Here is a 20,450-nt window from a genome sequence, read left to right on the forward strand (position 1 = left end):
AGTTTCATTTTGCATGTTAGTTCATTGGCTCAGCCACTCAGGGCCCCAGTTAATAATGAAATGTAATCTCATAATTTATGGACAAATAAATGCAGCCATAACAGCACAATTTCCGTGTGCTTTACAGCATCCTTGTTCTAGTAGCTATTATTTGTTCCTATCTGTTCATCCATTTTCTAAGATCACTTTATCCTGAGCAGTGTCACAGGAAGTTGTAGGGCACAAGGCAGGAACAACCCCTGGTCAGAGTGCTGGTCCATCACACACACACACATACACTAGAGGTCAATTTGGCATTGCCAGACCACCTTATCTTCATGTCTTTGGACTGTGGGAGAGCACCCGGAGGAAACCCACCCTACACGGTCACAGCGAGAACATGCAAACTCTGCACGGGAAGGACCCGGCCTCGTTGCTGTGAGGCAGCAGCACTGTCACTGCACCACCGTGCCATCCACTATTATTCTTCATCTCTGAAATGAGATTTATTACAACAAAATGTAGCTTTGTGCTTTAATATGTACTTGTTGACTCTGAGGGTAACAGCAACAACATTTATTTATTTTGCATACAAAAGATGTGGCTCAAAGAGCTTTACAAGATGAAGAAAGAGAAAAAAGACAAAATATAAAAATAAAATTAGGCAATACTAATTAACATAGAATGAAAGTAAGGTCCGATGGGCAAGGAGGACAGAAAAACAAAAGAAAAAAAACTCCAGACGACTAAAGAAAAAAAAAATCTGCAGGGGTTCCAGGCCACGAGACCACCCAGCCCCCTCTAACATAAATGATCTCAATCAGTCCTCATGGTTTTCAGGCTTCATGGGGAACAATTAGACGTTAACGGACATGTGGACCTCTGGTCTTCAATCCATCAGTGTGGGGACATCACGGTGCTTTGATCAGGTGGTGGTGGCGCAGATCAACACCACAGAAAACTAGAAAAAGAACAGCAGAGAAAGTAGGGGGTTAGTACGAATTGTGGAGCCACCATGAATGATATTGATAATTAAACGCATATACAGAATATCATTTAAAACTAAAATGAAACTATGAGAAAGACATGTTAAAATAATGAATTTTTAGCAGTTTTTAAAATGCTCCACCATATTAGCTTGGTGAATATTCCAGATTTTAGGTGCATAACAGCAGAAGGCCGCCTCACCACATCTTTTTAAGTTTAGCTCTTGGAATTTTAAGCAGACACTCATTTGAAGATTTGGAGTGTAAGGTGAAAGTGATGTGTTGCATTTTTTGGACACATAAGAGAGACTTATCACTGTACCCTATACACTTGACAATACTTTTATTGTGCTGTAATTATAAGCGGGAGTCACAATGGACAGTTTTGTTATAGTATAACAGGTAGAGTTTACTTATTGTTCATTCATGTAGTCCTCCATTTCCAAAAGCCATCCATTTATTGTTTTTCTGAAATGTTTTTTTTTTGCCAACTCTGGACAGGATGCCAGTCATTCAGAAGGACACTAATCTTACATATGCCAACATTCTCACGTACACCATCACTCTTTTGGAGAAAGCCATTTATTTCTGGCTGCTTATCTTTAAACTGCAACTTTAGAGAAAGTCAGCAGAGACTTGCGGAGAACATAAAAACTCCATCCAGATAACTGACCCCAGGACCATAGAGACATGAGGCTCATTCAGCTTTCCTGTTTAGCTGTTTCTGCTCTACAAGAACAATACCTGGAATTGTGGGGCTTTTCAGAGACTTTTGGCTCTTTTGTCTCTAATGGTTAAGGCTGTCGACTTGTTTCAGTCTACAAATAAACAATTACGTCATAGCCACAGACTTGAGAGGCTAGACACATAGCAACAGTTCAACTTTCGGCTCATCCTAAAAACTGACCAGTTACACAAAGCTAGCAATTAACCTCAAAATGGAAAGAAGTATAACCTATTAATGTAAAATTCAGTTAATCCTAGAAATTCTTTTGAGAAGTAAATGGCAGCTCTTATTAAGGGAGCATTTCATTTACAGACAGCAAAAATATGAAGCCTTCCAGGACTCGCCTCAGTCAGCACTGCAATGTGCCTTTGCCAATCTTCTGCTCTTCTGTCAAATTCCCTTATGCTTCTACAGGAAATGAGGCCTAGAAATGAAATCTTAGGACTAAAAAAATACACCCGTCCATCAATCTATAGTACAGTGCCCTCCATAATGTTTGGGACAAAATCCCATTTCTCATTGATTTACCTTTCTGCTCCACAGTTTAAAATGAACAAATCAAACACTTCAGACATTTGTGACTTTCATTTAAAGGGATTTGCATTCACACTTTTTCTGCATTGTCCCCCCATAATGCACCATAATTATGCGACATAGCAATGTCCGGTCTATTAAAGTCATCATATTTAGTACTTTGTCTCATATACCCCTGCACACAATGACTGCTTGAAGTTTGTGACTCGTAAACAGTAAATGCTCTGCCAGGCCCCAATGCAGCCATTTTCAGCTCATTCTTGTTTCGGGGGCTTGTCCCCTTAAGTTTTCTCTTCAGCATATGGAAGGCCCGCTCAACTGGATTTAAATTGGGTGACTGGCTTGATCATTCAAGAGTTGCCCATATTGTAGCTTTGTAAAGCTCCTGTGTTGCCTTAGCAGCATGTTTGGCTCATTATCTCATTGTAGGATGAAGTCCCGTCCAGTGAGTTTGGAGGAAATGATGAACCCCCGGGCGTCAGAACGCCCAAACCCCAACACGAACACAGATTCAGTCTCTGGTTCAAATAAAGGTTGTTTATTAACCATAAATACCTTTGTTATGGTACAAAAAGCACAACCCACCAGTTTTTCTTCTCCTCCTACTTACTCTCTCACAACCACCCTGCCCTCCTCCAGTCAAGTGTTGCCTCTTTACCTCCCAGCTCTGACTTGCCTAAATAAGGGAGTGCGGTCCCTTTTATTACAGACCCTGGAGTACTTCCGGTTCCAGGGCGATTGCCTGTACAGAAGTCCATAATAGGCAGCTTGTCTCCCTACAGCGCCCTCTCATGTTACCCAGACACCCCAGCAGAGCTGCTCTGCTGGACTACATATCCCGGCATGCCCTGCTGGTTCCTTACGGTGCACTGAACTCCGGGGCTGCTGCCATCTAGAGTGTTGGGGGAATAAAAAGCCTCCATCTACATTTTCTTTTTTTAATGGGCTGTGCGTCCACCTTTTCTGATTCTTCCTTCCAGGTCTATTCCTTTTCCTGGCCGGAATGTCCGTCCAGCCCGTGTGGCATCTACAAGGCATTAACTGGAACTTGAGCAGATTAGATGTTTCTGCACACCTCATTGTGCCACTGTGTGCCCAGTACCTGTGGCAGCCATATGTGCCCAAGCCGTAACACCCCACATCACCACCACATTTAACAGATGAGGTGATCTGCTTTGGATATCGGGCAGTTCCTTTTCCTTTCTACACTTTGCTCTTGCCATCACTCAGACGCAGGTTCATCTTTGTTTCGTCTGTCCACAGGAACCTGTTTCCCAGAATTCTGCAGGCTCTTTGAAGTCCTTTTTCACAAACTGTAATCTGATCATCCTGTTTTTGTGGCTAACTAGTGGTTTGCATCTTGCAGTGTGGCCTCTGTATTTCTGTTCATGAAGTCTTCTACAGATAGTCATCTCTGACACAGCCACATCTCCTTCCTGAAGACTGTTTTTGATCTGTCGCACAGGCATTTGGGGCTTTTCCTTTACCATAGTGAGGATTCTTCTCTCATCAGCAATGGAGATCTTCCTTGGCCTTCCAGTCCCTTTGTGGTTACAGAGGCCACCAGTGTGCTCTTTCTTTTTAATGATATCCCAGTTACTTTAGGTAACTATTAGGTTTTACTGATGTCTCTGATTTTATTCTTGTTCTTCAGCCTCATGATGGTCTTTCATTGAAACAGCTCTTGTTGTCATGTTGAACAATGGCAACTAGAGATTCCAAAAGGGAGAAGCAAGCCGAGGCATCTTATGAACCAATGAAACCCACCTGAGTATTCAAATACCCTCAAATTAAAGTCTGCAATGTGCACTTAATCACATCTGAGTTGTTTGATTTGTAATCAAGGAAAAATGTGTCTTTGTCCCAAACATTATGGAGGACACTCTGCCTGTCTGTCTGTCTGTCTGTCTGTCTGCCTGCCTGCCTGTCTGTCTGTCTGTGTGGGCGGGTGGGCGTGTTCTTGAATGCAGACAGCATGGCCACCTAGTACATAAAGTTTTGAGTTGTTATCTGGCAAGCCTACCAGCTAGACTCCCATCACTGACCCACTGTTGGACCTTGAATATATCATTTTACAAGCCATGTTTTTCTCTCTTATCTCTCCATGCACACACTTGTAAGATTAACTCTAACCCAAGAGGTTTCCAGTTCCCAACACTGATAACCTGTGTGAGCTGACTTTGACCTCACATACTAAGACTGTCTATCTATCTATCTGGTCAAGCAATGTGCTCCGTTTAGAAGATACCACCATGGGCCTCATTTATAAACCTTTGTGTTGATCCGATCATGAAAATCTGCGCATGCCCAAAAAAACTGGGAAATGTTTATGCCAAAAAAATGGTGTCCAAATCAGCTCACTTGCTTTTTATGTCTTTGAATTGTTGGTATTTCATTAGTTTCACTTTTATTTCTGAACCTCTGTAAAAACAATATTTGGTATCTTTCGAGTCCCAATGTGCTGAATCTTTTAAATGAGGTCCATTTGATGTGTATCATGACTTTGTACCAATTATTCAGGATTGGTTTCTCTGTTTAGCATTTCAGCACAGACCAAACAATCCACATCATCAGCTGTCAATAATTTCTTTTGCAAAGTAACCAATAAATGCGTGTGTGGTATTTCTCTTTCTTTGCGCTAATGCAATGTTTACTTTGGTTGTTTTGACACTGTCGTTTTTTTCTGCTTTCATATTCTGTATCTTGCTCTGCATGTGTTTCGTGCCTACTTTTTTTTTAAGCTTTTGCATTTGTAGGAGCCTGCGTTGTTTTGAACCCGTGCTTGCCCTGCTTCTGCGGTTTGAGACGCGCGTTGTAGGCGTCCATGTTCATTGCATGTGTCTACGCAGGCTCGTTTCTGTAGCTCCGTTAGTGGAGCTGTATGGTTTTGGAGCTGAGACAGTTATGCTTCCGTGGTTTCAGACGCGCGTTGTAGGCGCCTACATGTATTGTGGAGCTGTATAGTTTTGGAGACGTGATCGTGACTCCAGTAGTTCTCCGTTGTGTACTGTTAGTAATAACCTCTTTATGACGTTTTACTTTGTTTTCTACTCTGTATTTCATTTCTGACCTCGCTTTATCCTGACACCTGGTCCGTGGTGATTATATTTTCCTTTTTTCGAGTAATAATTTCCATTTGTTTGCGATACTGTGATCTTTACCGTACTGTTAATAATGCATCTCTGTAATGTGATTCACCTATGCTGTATAGTTTGGACGTGTGAGGATGACGTATGTTTAATACGGAGCGTTCGCCCGTGTCAATCTGGGGCCCCCCACTGTTAATACGGAGCGCTTTCTGAACTATTATGCGGTGCATTGTGGACCACTGCAGACTCCATAGTGTTTCCCATTTCACTTTGTATCTCGGTTAGTCGAGCTCTTTCTTTTTGGAGTTATGTCTGCCTGGTTTGCGGCATTTTAGACGCACATTGTAGGCGCCTGCGTTCATTAATTATATCCAGGCAGGCGCGTGTTTGTATCTCGGTCACTCAAGCTGTTTCGTTTTGAACCCATGCCTGCTTTGCCTCCGCAGTTTGAGACGCACGTTGTAGGCGTCTACGTTCATTAGATCTGTCCACGCGGGCTCGTTGTTGTAGCTGTTAGTTGTTGAGCTGTTTGGTTTTGGAGCCAAGACAGTTTTGCTTCCGCGGTTTCAGACGCGTGTCCGTACCATCTCGGGTTTGATGTATGAGCCTTTGTGGACTCCGTAGTGTGTCCCGTTTCACTCTGGGGCGGGGCGTTGACTGCTCTTGTTTTACTGTGTCTCCTGCGTCCACGGGCATGTACCTGCGTCCATATCCGGTTTACCATTCTCGGTTAGTAATATAGATAAGCACCACAAACCTGGTATAGGTGTATTGAATGAGTGCGTAATTGAATCAGAATGCATAAGTAGGCCTCGAGCTGTAGTCGAAATCGCCTTTCACGCCTCTAGAGCTTTAATCGAAGTCGCCTTTCTCTTTGAATTTTTGCGGCCATAAATCCGCCACCTGCCACAATGTTGGGGTTGGATGTCGGTCTTGTAAGGTTTTTTGGCCAGCTGCGCAGAAGGCGACTGCGCAGAAGGCAACTGCGCATTCGGCTTCGGACGGACATGAGTGAGTGAGGAGGCAGGCGAATTATGTATTAAGATTCTAGCTGATACTGTATGATCCTCAGGAGGGAATGATGGGTACAGCTACAATATCACTGCCATAGCACTGATAAGAGAAACCAGGGGTCAGGATGATGGGGCCTAGTGAGAAGGTTTATGGAGAGTAGAGGAGAGGGGCAGAGACCACTAATGACCCTTGAGACACCCTTGTGTTTGGCTAGTGCACCATTGACATCTCTTCTTGAGAGGACACGCAGTAGGACCTGCTCAGGAGGTGCGATTCACACCATATGAGAGGTGTCCCATTTATGCCAAGGTCAACGAGGGTGAAAAGGAGGATCTGGTAGTTGACCATATTGAAGACAGAGAAGAGAACTAGCAGGAATAGGACAGATGACATGTCGGTAGTTTTATCTAGCCGTAACGTATTTACAGAGGTCAGTAGAGCTGTCTTGGTGGAATGGCCACTCTCCAGGCCTGAAGGATTAGGATCAAGTGCATTGTGAAGTTTAAAGTTTTGTTTACACTTCATCTTCTGCAATGTTGTCAGATGCAGGTTTTCATACTGTTCTTCCTCTTATTCTCTCAGCAGGCTTTCCTGTGGTGAATTCCACCCCACCATGCCTGAGGGGGCGCGCCGGTTGAGCCAGAAGAAGACCGGCAGCCAAGGTGAGAGAAATTCATTGCAGTTTCTCAGTAAGAAATGAAAAATGATTTTAATGCAATAACAGAATTTTTAGGAAAGGTGGCTAAGAGAAGTAGCGGCCTTGTATTATGCCAGTTTGCACTTCTAACTCAAAGCTCCAGGATGAACTGACTTGATCTCCAGCGCAGTCATTGGCTTGTTCTCCCATCATCCTCATGGATGTTTTCCTGGTGTGGTGTGAATAAATATATATGTGTGTGCCCGCGTGTGCCATGTGATTAACTGGTGTCCAGTTCAAGGAAATCTCCTTTTCTGTGGCCATTGCTGCTAGGACAGATTCAGAATTTTAGTTTGAAAATGAACATTTATCTTATATTACATTTTACCACCTTGCTTGACCGAATTATATTGTCATGTGCTTTGTCAGACTGTATGGGTTAAAGTTCAGCCTTTGGATTGCAAATCAGTTGCTGTCTACCTAGTTGACAAGCTTAAAGCAGGCTCAGGTCACACACTTTACCCACCGGAAGTCTACAACTGATGGCAATTTTTGGACAATGCTGCACATCCTCTCCTTGACACTAAAATTTAGGATTTTTATTCAACCAAATATTCAGCTGAAGGGTGTCAAGATATTCTACTGGGGCTCCTCCATGCCAGTGGCAATGCGTCTTCTCTCTGTGACTGCTGCTCTTTACTTTAGCCAAGTCTTTTTATAATGTGTGTGTGTGTGTGTGTGTGTGTGTGTGTGTGTGTGTGTGCGTGTGTGTGTGTGTGTTTAAGGGGGGTTAATTATTATTTGTCATAATATGTCTGTATTTCTTGAACTTCTGTAAAAGCTAAATTTCCTCTTTGGACAAACAGAGTAGATGCACTACTGGTGTTCATTTATACCAACGGCAATGCAGTTTTATTGTGCCTCACCATTAACCAAGTCATAAGGATTTTTTCTTAATTTTTTTGCAATTCTTGTGTATGAGGGTTTTAACTGGGTGGCACGGTAGAGCAATGAGTAGCGCTGCTGCCTCGCAGTTAGGAGACCAGGGTTCGCTTCCTGAGTCTCTCCCAGTTCTCCCACTGTCTACATGGGCTTCCTCCCACAGTCCAAAGACATGCAGGTTAGGTACATTGGCGATTCTAAATTGTGCTTGGTGTGTGTGTGTGTGTGCCCTGTGTTGGCTGGGACTGGCTCCAGCAGACCCCCATGACCCTGTAGTTAGGATATAGCAGGTTGGATAATGGATGGATGGAGGGTTTTAACTGCTTATTATAATAATTATATATTTATTGAACTTACATTAAACTTCCACTTGGCACAAACTACTATCTATCTATCTATCTATCTATCTATCTATCTATCTATCTATCTATCTATCTATCTATCTATCTATCTATCTATCTATCTATCTATTATATAGTGCCTTTCATATCTATCTATCTATCTATCTATCTATCTATCTATCTATCTATCTATCTATCTATCTATCTATCTATCTATCTATCTATCTATCTATCTATCTATCTATCTATCTATCTCTGTTGTGTCTTGTATTTCAGTCTATGCATACATAAAGGCAGTGTAGCTGATTTTTGACTACGGTATTAAGATATTAACTTCAGTGCTGCCTGCCAGTTCAGTCTGCTCCACCACCTCACAGAGTTGCATTTAGTGAATCCCCTTAACCTGCTATTGCTCACATTTTCAGGAAAAGCATTTAAACATGGTTTACCCTAACATTCTCAAGCTCTCCTAATACAGTTCATGGTTGTGGATGGCTGAAGCCTGGTAACTCCATTTACTTGGCACAATGGGGTATCAATCTGGTAGCCCCTTTTAATTGGCACAATGGCACAACAAAAACAATGCTGTCCACAATATAAGAGTTTTCTCTTCTGGTAGCTCTCACACATGAGCTCATTTGGTATCGACTCCTTGTTGCAAAGGAGACACTACATTCTGAGGCTGTCCCTTTTCATGGCATCCTGACTTAGGGGTGGCTTCTGCTGTGGATGTCACGTTTGGGGCTGGGTGCCATCACTATGTGTCTCCTTGGGGCTGTTGGGGAAGCAGAAGACACCATTAGCGACATGGCCCCCTCTTGTCCCTGAGTGGTATTGCTTACCTCAGCTGAGTTCTAATGGTGATCCCCAGTTGCACACGTGTGACAGTCTTTAAGAAGCGTTTGAAGACTCTCTTGTGTGGTGAATTTCTGTTTAATTGACATTAGCTGTTTTGTAACACTGGTTCCCGAAAAGTCCCCCAGACTGCTGTTTACTCAATTACAGTATGTAGGCATATTTTGTAGGGTCGCTTTGGATAAAAGGATCTACTAAGCAAATAAATGTAAATGTAATGTAATGTTTATAGCCCCTTTGAGTTTGGATGTTAATTATGTCTCTGCATGGCTCTCCTACTGCCCACATCAGTCAGCAGGATTTAGCTCACAGACTACTGGTCACCTTTCGTGGCCCTGAAATGTGCTATTTTCCTCATTTGCAACCCGCCCGTCCTGTTTTAAACTGTCTGTAATCACAGCCAAACCCAAAATGCACACATACAATGATTTAATGAGAGAGTGTGGTTGCACAAAGTTTCTTTTTGAGGATCCTCTGACCCAGAACTACTGCAGAGAAAGCTGAATTCAATGTGCAGAAGAACAAAGGAAATGAAATTTTTAGAAAAATGATGCAAATCTCCGCATCAGTAGTCTGGAGACTGCTGTGGCCTGCAGCAGGGCTGGTGACTGGCATACTGTATATATATATATATATATATATATATATATATATATATATATATTCTGTAGCTTTAAATTCTTCAGTTGACTGCAAATGCTGAAGCTGGGCTAAACTCCCACAGATAGGTGCTGACGTATTTTAACTTTTTTGACATTAAAGGTCTGGAAGTTCCTCTCACCCAGCGCTAGACGCTTGCATACAACTTTGTTGTGGGCTTTGATCTGATTACATAATCACATTAAAGCAAAGTATGCAAGTGTGTGTAAGTAAGCATGCTGTCAGTTTATCGTGGGATGAATAAGATTCAAGAAAACACACAGAATTAGTTGTCATTGTCATCATGGTAGAGCGTGTTGAAGCAGAGTTGGGCCACAGCTAGCCCATGTCACACTGCACACTGTTTGAGTGGATGTCTGGCCTTAGTGAAACTTTACTGTAAATGTCATTTTTACCGTCTCAGATGTTACAACATTCTGTCACCATGTGTAGCAGGAAGACAAGTCACACTTCCAAGTATTAATTCTGTTAGACCTCAGTGCAGCATTTGACACAGTCAGACATGACATTCTACTATCTAGAATGGAGAACATGCTGGGTATCTCTGACACTGCCCTCCAGTGGTTCAAGTCCTATCTGACTGATTGTCTTGGCAACAGCCGGTCCAGCACAGCGCCAGTCATACAAGGAGTTCCTCAGGGTTCTGTCCTCGGCCCTCTTCTCTTCTGTATCTATGTGCCTCCCCTTGGCCATATTATTCATAGCTTTGGACCAGGTTATTATTTTTATGCAGATGATACTCAACTCTAAATTCAATGTTAAAAAAGTGAAACTTCATCAGTGCTTCCTCAGCTCACAACTTGCCTCAGTTAAATTAAAACCTGAATAGAGCAGAACTCTTTAAAATTAAATTGCAGCAAAACTGATCTCCTACAAATTGGAACTAAAGCACAACTTAAGAAAATGAGCTCCTCCTCAGTCACTCTTGATGGTGATCTCATCAGACCATCTTCTGATGCAAGGAATCTTGTGGTGTAATTTTTGATTCCTTCCTTTCTAATTGTAACCACATAAACCACATTAAGAAACTTTCCTACTTTCACCTCCATTGTATATATCCTGTGCTCGCTCATTCCTCTCCTTTTCTAACACCGAGAAACGTGTCCATGCTTTTATCACATCCCGCATCGATTATTGTAATTCTCTACTGGCAGGTGCCCCTTCTAATCTTATATCACAGCTCCAGTTCATTCAAAATTCTGCCTTGAGAATTTGTCCTGACCTGTTGTCCTGACACAGACCGGCAACAGCAGAGCACATGACACCCATTCTGCTTCACCTTCACTGGCTCCCTGTGTCTTACAGGATTGAATATAACATTTTATAATTAATCTACAAAGCTTTAAATGGCCTTGCACTGGACTACAGGTGCATCTCAATAAATTAGAATATCATTGAAAAGTTACATCCATATTACTAACTGAAGGTTGTAAACCGGATAGGCGCAGGGCTCACCGGATGTACGGCATCCCCGGATGTATGGAATCCCCGAATCCCCAAAGGTCCATGCTGTGACAACGCTCAAACCAAAAGTCCATGCTGTGACAATGCACGCGCCTACAATGCGCTTGCGAAAGGAGTCACGGCTCAAAAACGAAAGGATTCACGTCTCAAACCGCGGGGCGCAGGGCTCACCAACTAACAACAGAAATGACAATATTCAGCGCATATTTCAATCGCATGGCTCACCGGATGTACGGCATCCCTGGATGTACGGAATCCCCGAATCCCCAAAGGTCCATGCTGTGACAACGTGCGCGGCTCAAACCAAGAGTCATGGCTCAAAAACGAAAGGATTCACGGGCTCAAACCAAAGGTCCATGCTGTGACAACGCGTGCGCCTACAACGCGCTTGCAAAAGGAGTCACGGCTCAAAACCGAAAGGATTCATGTCTCAAACCGCGGGGCGCAGGGCTCACCGGATGTACAGAATCCCCAAAGGTCCATGCTGTGACAACGCGCGTGGCTCAAACCAAAGGTCCATGCTGTGAGCGCGCCTACAACGCGCTTGCGAAAGGAGTCACGGCTCAAAAACGAAACGAGTCACAGCTCAAACCAACTAACAACAGAAACGACAATATTCAGCGCATATTTCTATCGCATTCCAGTATTATGGTATTACAGTACGGAAACCCCACACGTCCACACTACACAGCATATGTACGCTGGCACCTACAACGCCAGCGCCTATACAGTAATAATAAGCCACAGAAAATACAGAGACGAGAGCAGATGGATAAACACAATAAACGAACGCTCCGCATTAAACGAAAGTGCCATTATAATTCATAACAGTAAATGACGTATATCTAACGGAGTCACAGCTCCAAAAAGAAACAGCTGAACTAACGGAAATACACACACGATCCCGCATGGATAGACACAATGAATGCAGGCGCCTACAACGCACTTCTAAAACACCAGAAGCAAAAGGCTCACAGCTCCAGAACGAAAGAGCTCAACTAACACAAATACAAAAACGAGCCTGCATGGATAGACACAATGAATGCAGGCGCCTACACTGCGCATCTGAAACACCACCAGAAAAGGACTCACGGCTCCACAAAGAACGAGCTCAAGTCACGGAAATACAAAAACGAAACCGCATGGATAGACACAATGAACGCAGGCGGCTACAGCGCGCATCTGAAACACCACCAGAATATGCCACTTGAGATTGTACAACCCGCTGTACGCTCCAAAGCAAATCCCGGGGGATTACATTTCATAGGTATGGCTGAACAATTCTTTTGGCTATATATGGCCGTTAGGAAATCCTGTTGTTTAATTGTTCCTTGAGCTACGCCAGGCTACGCTAGCAAAGCTATGCATGTAGGTGCTCAAGTGAGCCTCCAAACAACGTGTTGGCTACACGTCTATAGTCACTATATTGAATGTTGTTAGCTATTAACATGTCTCACACCTGATGATGTTCTTTCTCAAGGAGCACATTTACGAAACACACTTTCAAAGTGACAACCATCATTGTATGCTCATGTCTTTAGTTCTGTCTGTCCTCCACAAACTAAGGCTGCACCATAGTACCGGAGTGAATACTCTCATATTACAAGATCTGAGTGAGCGAGAGGGGTATGAAAGCAGTCCCCAGCATGTTACGTATATGGGAGAAATGGTTAAAAATAATTAGAATCATTGTTATTTACTACCTGCCAGTATTGGTGTATACATGGATATGTATAATTGAATTTAAACGATTCGCCGTGATCTGTTGTATGTGAACAATACCGTCTTATACATTACTGATTGTTCATCACCGTACACAGTTTACACGTCTAACTGTATTAAACACCACAAGCAAAGGAGTCATGGCTCCAAACAGAAATAACCAAGTGATTGCACTGCTTCCTAGAGAAAGCCGACTCTTTCTATGTACTGACAATGTTGATTCTGAAGACGTAACTGACCATCTTAATTTCCCATTAGAATATTTAAACACTATTAACCCTACCGGATTACCACAACACAATCTTAACCTTAAAGTGGCGACAATAGTCATGCTATTAGACGCCTTAATACTAAGAACACCACAACGAAACAGCTCAATTAACAGAAATACAAATCTGAGCCCATTGCGAACAACATAGCCACAGTGAAAACAAAAACGAGATGAATCACCGCATATTTCAATCACATTACAGTGTTACTCTTAATAAACAAGCTTTACTTTCAGTCATACTATGAAGATGCAGCCCCCACCCTCCATCGTGTGTCATCCCTCCAACGATTATATGGAATGCCAGTCGTTCTCTTGCGATTCGTTAGAGAATCGGGGGTTTACTGGTTATTTCAGTAATTCAAATCAAAAAGTGAAACTCATACATAATCAGCAAAATCAAAATAAACAAATGCTTGAAATATAAAAGAAATAAATGCTTGAAATATATCACTCTGTGTGTAATGTATGAGTTTCACTTTTTGAATTGAATTACTGAAATACATTAACTTTTCGATAATATTCTAATTTATTGAGATGCACCTGTACATCAGTGACCTTCTCCATCACTAGGCTCCTGTTTGCCTACTAAGGATCTCTGATTCTAGCAATCTTGTTGTGCCCCATGCTAACCTGCACTCTATGGGTGACAGCAGGGACTTTACTGATATAAGCACCACGACTTTGGAGTGACCTACCAGAATGAATGAGATCAGCTGACTCCATTCATTCTTTTAAAAAACAACTTAAAACTTGTCTGTTCAAGAAGGCTTTTAACTTAACCTGACATTCTGCTTCCTCTTTCCAGTCTTCCTCTCTGTCCAGATGCTCAGTATAATTTACATGTGTGTTATATCACAACTGATATTATTTTCTAGCCTTTTCTTTTAGTATTGAATTTAGTATTGAATTTAGTATTTTACTCTGGTTTATTGTCTTTTATTCTCTTTAATGCCTTTGTATATCTTGTATCTATCTTGTTTTAATGTTCTACTCAGGAAACATCTTTATGCAATGTTTCATTTACCTGCTGTTTCTTTATGAGATTGTGAAGTGCCTTTAGCATGGGAAAAGCACTACATAAATACAATTTATTATTATTATTATTATTAATTCATAATAATATTAATAATAAAAGAGCTGGCAAGACCTGCAGTCCTGGATGAAGGACTTCATGAAGGTAGTGCTTAGTGGCTCAGGGATTGCATGAATTGGACAACCTGATTCATTATGTGACTTTTGTGGTGTAGCTCTTTACTTGTAAAGTGACTTTTATATCGATTTTCAGAAGGCTTTTGATAGGGTACCACATAAAAGGCCTAGTGATCAAACTACAAGAAGTGGGGACTCAGGGTGTGGTCTGTAGGTGGCTAAAATGTGACTCAAGCACAGGAAGCAAAGGACTATGGTGACAGGAACTTGTTCAGAATAAAGGTGGTGTCCCTCGGGGTCAGTGCTGAGTTCTTTTTAATATACATAAATGGTCTGGATAAGACTATCTATCTATCTATCTATTGTGGAATATGGCCCGGACACAGACAGGTAGACATGTTTAAAAGCACCACCACATGTTTATATACACTACCAATATTTACAATAATAAGTGCACACAACCCACAAACTCTCCCAAAGTCCAGGCCTCTCTATCCGATGCCTCCTTTCTCCTGACCACCTCCACCCCTCTCCTCCGAGCTCTGACCTTTTCCACCCGACTCCAGCTCTCGAATGGAGGGAGACGGCCCCTTTTATAGTCACCCAGATGTGCTCCAGGTGCCTTCCGACAATCTTCCGCCAGCACTCCCCACTGAGGCGGAAGTGCCGGCTGCGCACCCGGAAGCACTCCGGGTGCCCCCGATCCTCCGGGTGTGGCGTAAGTGCTGAGGTCCAGGGTTCCAAAGGCATTGGGGCGCCCCCTGGCAGTGACCACGGGCCCCTACAGAGCTGAGCCTCAAAGCTCTGTACCCGTGGTCCCTATAGCCACTAGGGTGGTCGCCCCCAAGTGGTCTGGTGGAGGCGTAAGCCCTCCTCTGGTCCTCCTGGGCATCCCGGCCGGGTAACACCCCCAGCCACCTGCGACTCTATCTATCTATCTATCTATCTATCTATCTATCTATCTATCTATCTATCTATCTATCTATCTATCTGTCTGTCTGTCTGTCTGTCTGTCTGTCTGTCTGTCTGTCTGTCTGTCTGTCTGTCTGTCTGTCTGTCTGTCTGAGCAATCTGATTGATCAGTTTGACTTTGGTGTGATTGGCCAGTTTGGCTTTGGTGACACACCAAAAGAGGAAGTGCGAGTCCGAGAAGCATGAGGAGAAGTAAGGCGTATGAGGCGTGCTGAAGAGTCATCTTCAAAGATGGCAAGTATAAAACCAGACAGGTGGTGAGAAATGTGCTTCACAAATAATGACGAGTCTGAGAAGGAGGCTTTATGGGAACACGCTTGAGAGACAGAGCACCACTTAAGAGACATTCACACATGCAAATACAGAGGAAAGGTGCAGAAGGTAAACATAAGGCAAGAGAAAGAAAATATTGTTCATTATTCTGTTACTTGTCTTTGACAGGTACAGTGGCTTAGTAATCAATAAGCTGGTTAAGTCTGCAGTGGATACCAAACTTGGTGGAAGGGCAGATAATGTAAAGTCAGCTAAATTGTTTTAAAGGAATTTGGACAGCATGTAGGCTTGAGCAGATTTGTGGCAGATGAAATTTAATGTCTGTAAATGTAGGACTAAAAATGTGTGTTTTGAATACATAATGGGAATTCTGAAAATCGAAAGTACACCTTATGAGAAAGATTTAGTAGCGGTAGTGGACTGGACACAGTCAAATGGCAGACAGTATTCAGAAGCAATCAGTAAGGCTAATAGGATATTAAGTTATATAGCGCCCTACTCTAAAGTACAAGTCAAGGGAGGTTTTTATACAAAACTGATGAGGCATTATCTCGAGTATTGTGTTCATTTGTGGTCTTCAGTTTACAAATAACGGTAAAGCATTGCTAGAAAAGGGCCAGAAAAGAGCAACTAGACTGATCCTGGGACTAAGAATTATGAACTGTGAGGAAAGACTGTACGGGTTGAACCTTTTCAGTTTAAGCAAATGGAGATGAATCTCCTTGGCGTAAACACTGAACGTGATTTGCGGTTGAAAGTGCAGTTAAACCCGAGTCACACTCGGGGTGACAAGTAATGACATGCATTATAGTGTTAAGCCTGAATAACTCTCAGGACAGTATTCAGCTGCCATCTAGTGGATAAAAAAATTATATGCTATTGGCTACTGCTTTGGAATCTCTTAACTTATCTATCAGTATTAATGAGTAAGGTGGGGCCTCCAAAGAAAAACACAATGGCAAATGAAAAACTATAAAGGAAGTTTTAGAATGAACTGAAACTAAACCATTGCATGAATTGAGCAATTGTAGTAACAATGTGAATTGGTCATCAAACATTGGCACGGATAGTGATACTGACTCATACAGCACTGTACAAACAAGCGGCTGGGATATGCCCAGCGGATGTGGTCACATGAAGCTTCACCATGGTGTGACAGTAGCTGTGTGATAAAAAGGCCTAACGGTTGCAGTCAAGTACAAGGACAAGCAAGATGTTAACCCCCTTTGGTTACAATGCAGCAAATGTCAATGTTTGTGTCAGAAGAAATGTGGAAGTCAGTGGGCCTGTATCGATTGTGCAGGTCAAGCACTGACATCATATGGTTAAGCAACAAAAAAATATTCTAAGAAAAGTGTGCAAAGAAACACACGTCTACTGTGACCGATTGAAACATCGAGCTGTGTGTTGGTGACATGTCACGCGGCTATTACATACTAAATCCGCAACAGTACAGCACTGGAGACTAGACGTACCCTTCTTATTGTATGTATGTTGATGTTTTGGTGTTTACGTGTTTATGCTACACATAATAACATTTTTTCTTGCTGAAAAGAATTGAACCTTTTTGGCTCATTCTTCCTGTGGTAAACATCCCGCTAAGGAGATAACAATGTCACATGGTTGAAGTATTTAAAGTTATAAAAGGAATAAGTGCAGAGAATCCCAGCTATTCATTTAGAATACATTTTGCAACAACAGCATGGCAGCACGTTTGGAAACTTAAGGGAAAATTTTGTACTAATTTTTCTTAACTCAAAGAACCATAGACACATGGACTAAATTACCAAGTAGTGTGGTAAAGAGCAGGACTTTAGGGACCATCAGATGCCAATTTAATGTTTTTTTGGACAGTCCAGGTTAATTGGATGGTTGAACTTGTTGGGCTGAATGGCCTGTTGTCATCAGAACATTTCTAATCTTCTTATGCTCCAGTGCTCTGATTTCATTTTAGCAAGCTACTATGTTAAGACAAAGGGTGTTTAATCACTTAGATTAATGATGGACCATTAATGAACACTCAGTAAAGAAGCATAACCTGTGGTGAAGTGAGTAAGGGGTCTGTGTGCTTGTTTTTATTTAAACAACGTGGCTCAGGTTTGATTTTTGGGGATGCGCACTACTGGAAAACTTTGCGACTGTGGGGTGTTTAATTGGGAATTTGGCTGATTGCGCAATCACATGGAAACATGATCAGCTCAGCTGGTTTCCTCATTGAAACTCCATGGGTTGTTTGGGTAAGCACCTGCACCTACACAGTATAAAAAGCCTGAGTAGGACAGAGAGGAGGAGGAGGAGGTCTGATTGGTGAAAAGAAAGAAACAGAATCAGATGAGCAGCATTGCGAAGGTGAGGTGAGGTGAGGTGAGGTGACAAAGCGGCTGGGTAGAACATGTGAAGGATGTGAGTGAGAGGCGATCGGATCACTCCTGCTGAACAGCCAAGAGCAGAAGCCATTGAATGCTCCAAGGCAGGTTGCAGTTGCTGACAGAGGTGTCAGGAAGAGGGAGTGGGGCTCAGCACGTCTTGGTGGACACCAATGGAAGGTGGCCAGGATGGGTAGTCACAGGTTGACTGCGTTTGTCAGGGTCTCGCTATACACGCCTGGGAAAAGGGTGAGCCTGGATGTGACATGGTTGTGAGAGAGATAAAGGCCAATTCTGATAATCTTTAGTTTTAATGGATTTTCTATTACTTCTGTTTACGGATTTTAACTTTGCTCACACAGGACTGGGTTATATTGGATAATTTACTAATTATTGCACTGTACTATTTACTAGACGCTGATTCATTGTTGAATAAAACACATGATAAACACATTCACCGCCTACCTTATTTTTTCGTGTTGTCGTTGCACCAGTCCCATCTTGGTTTCATGACAATTGATGTTCCGGGAACAGAAAAATGCCAGGTTGTGGGAAACCCTGGGCATCACATGACCCAAACTAGGCCAGAAAAGACGCAGGGAGTCCCCATTGGGCATTATAGTCTCTGCAATGTTTCTGTCTTTGGCTGAAAAAATAAAAGTGAAGTACAGCATGTTGAAGAGGCTACCTGAGGAAAGATGAGCTCATCCTGCAACCCCCTACCTTACAGCAGCCACTAGCCTCTCCCAGTGCTGGAGGAGAGTGCCCCCGGAGTGCAAATTATCATCATTACATGGCGTGTGGCTTCCAGGCCCTCAGCTGCACACTTGTCCTGTGGGTTCAGTAATTACAGGCCTTCGGATTCATTGGGCTGGTTTCATTTCAGGCCTCTGTGATTTGGAAACACAAAACAAGAATAAAAATAACCTGACCGGCACCCTGTGGCCAGCAGCCCGTAGCCAGAGTCTGATCTGCTTTTGTTGTAACCCCCTTTCTTTTGGGACAATGCTTCCCACCAGCTTTCTCTGGGGCTCCGGCTTCATTCGGACCACAAGAATGTGGAACTTGTCAGGCATGGTGAGAAGCTTCCACTTGCTCTGCATTACTCATTTGTGTTGCTTTTGTTCCAATTTTCTTTTTTTTTTAGAGTAAATGATATTCCAGATTCTTGAATTGTTCTTTGAATATGTGGGCTTTCTAAGAAGGATTCAGTCAGGCTGCATTTCATAAAGGGCACTTCATGTGACGTGCCATCAGGAGGTCGATTACATAACTAAATATAATGACAATGATATGGCAGAGCCTCATGAAGAAAGAAATTCTGTCCATCCACCCAGCCATTTATCCTTCTGTCCATTCATTCATTTTTCCAGTTTAGTAGCCACTTGATTTGATTCAGGGACAATGGGACCAGTGACTACTGAGCATAATTTCAATTGGAGAAATACTAAAGCAATTGGAGAAAACATGAATTGAATAATCATTCTAAAAGGGGCAATGTTCATATTTGTTAAATGTTGGGACACTTGCATGTCTGAGCCCAGGTTTCTCCAACTCCGGTCCTTGAGAGCTGCTGTGGCTACCAGTTTTCGTTCTAACCTTTTTCTTAATTAGAGAGCGGGTTTTACTTCTAATTACCATCTTTTGCCCAAATTGTAATTGACTTGCTATTTAAGACTCGGGCTCCTTATTTGCTTCTGTTGTTTTCCTTAATTAGCAGCCACACAAGACTGTGATACAGAATGAGCCAACACATGACCAACAACCTGTGTCACCAACCTGTGTCCACCATACAATATCTCTCTATCTTCTTCTATAATATGCTACCATGGCTGTTCGTTTGTCCAGGATTTTAAATCACCTGTAGCTCGCAAACTGTTTCACCTATTGACTTGAAATTTGGTACACATATACTACATGACGTCTACTATCCGCTTTTGGGGTGATGATTTTATTACTCTTATTTTTATTTTATTTTACTGTAGAATCAGCTCTTGGCAGTGTGCAGCTGGGCGGCCATGCGGCGCATGTGTACGGGCGCCGTTCTCATTCCCTACCACTTTTGCTAATCATTCTTGAGGCAAAAGTGCCAGATTAAGTGAAAAATTAAAGAAAACGTACTAAGTAATTGCAACACAAAAACTAACTTAAATCAGTTTTAACGCGAAAAGAAGGGAAGCAGCGGGATGCTAGGGTGGAGAAAAGAAGAGCTGCTCAGGAAGCAGCAAGCACATCAACCTCTGAGCAAACGAATGCTAAACGTACAGAGGAAGAGGATGAAAACTAGGAATGCTCAAGTCAAGTGTATTCGCAGTGCGTTACTGGTATATATATAAAATCTAACATGTCTGTCTATCTGTATGTCTGTCCACTTTTCACAAGAGAACTACTTAATGGATTTAGATCGGGTTCTTTTCTATAATTTGCTTGAACATTCCGGTTGATTTAGCTTCTGTCATCTCTCTATGT

At 42.5% G+C, this 20,450-nt stretch overlaps 1 protein-coding gene across 2 annotated transcripts in view; it reads left to right on the forward strand.

The window, feature by feature from the left end:
- plekhg2 (pleckstrin homology domain containing, family G (with RhoGef domain) member 2) overlaps window positions 1-20,450 on the forward strand; it is a 213,414-nt gene that overhangs the window by 45,718 nt on the left and 147,246 nt on the right. For both annotated transcript variants that reach the window (XM_028797372.2, XM_051936524.1), the window contains exon 2: window positions 6,915-6,991. In XM_028797372.2, coding sequence (XP_028653205.2) covers window positions 6,943-6,991 — 49 coding nt within the window. In that variant the 5' untranslated portion in view covers window positions 6,915-6,942. The remainder of the gene's footprint in view (window positions 1-6,914; window positions 6,992-20,450) is intronic.

This window comes from Erpetoichthys calabaricus, chromosome 1 (assembly GCF_900747795.2).
Source record: "Erpetoichthys calabaricus chromosome 1, fErpCal1.3, whole genome shotgun sequence".
Classification (NCBI taxonomy): Eukaryota; Metazoa; Chordata; class Cladistia; order Polypteriformes; family Polypteridae; genus Erpetoichthys; species Erpetoichthys calabaricus.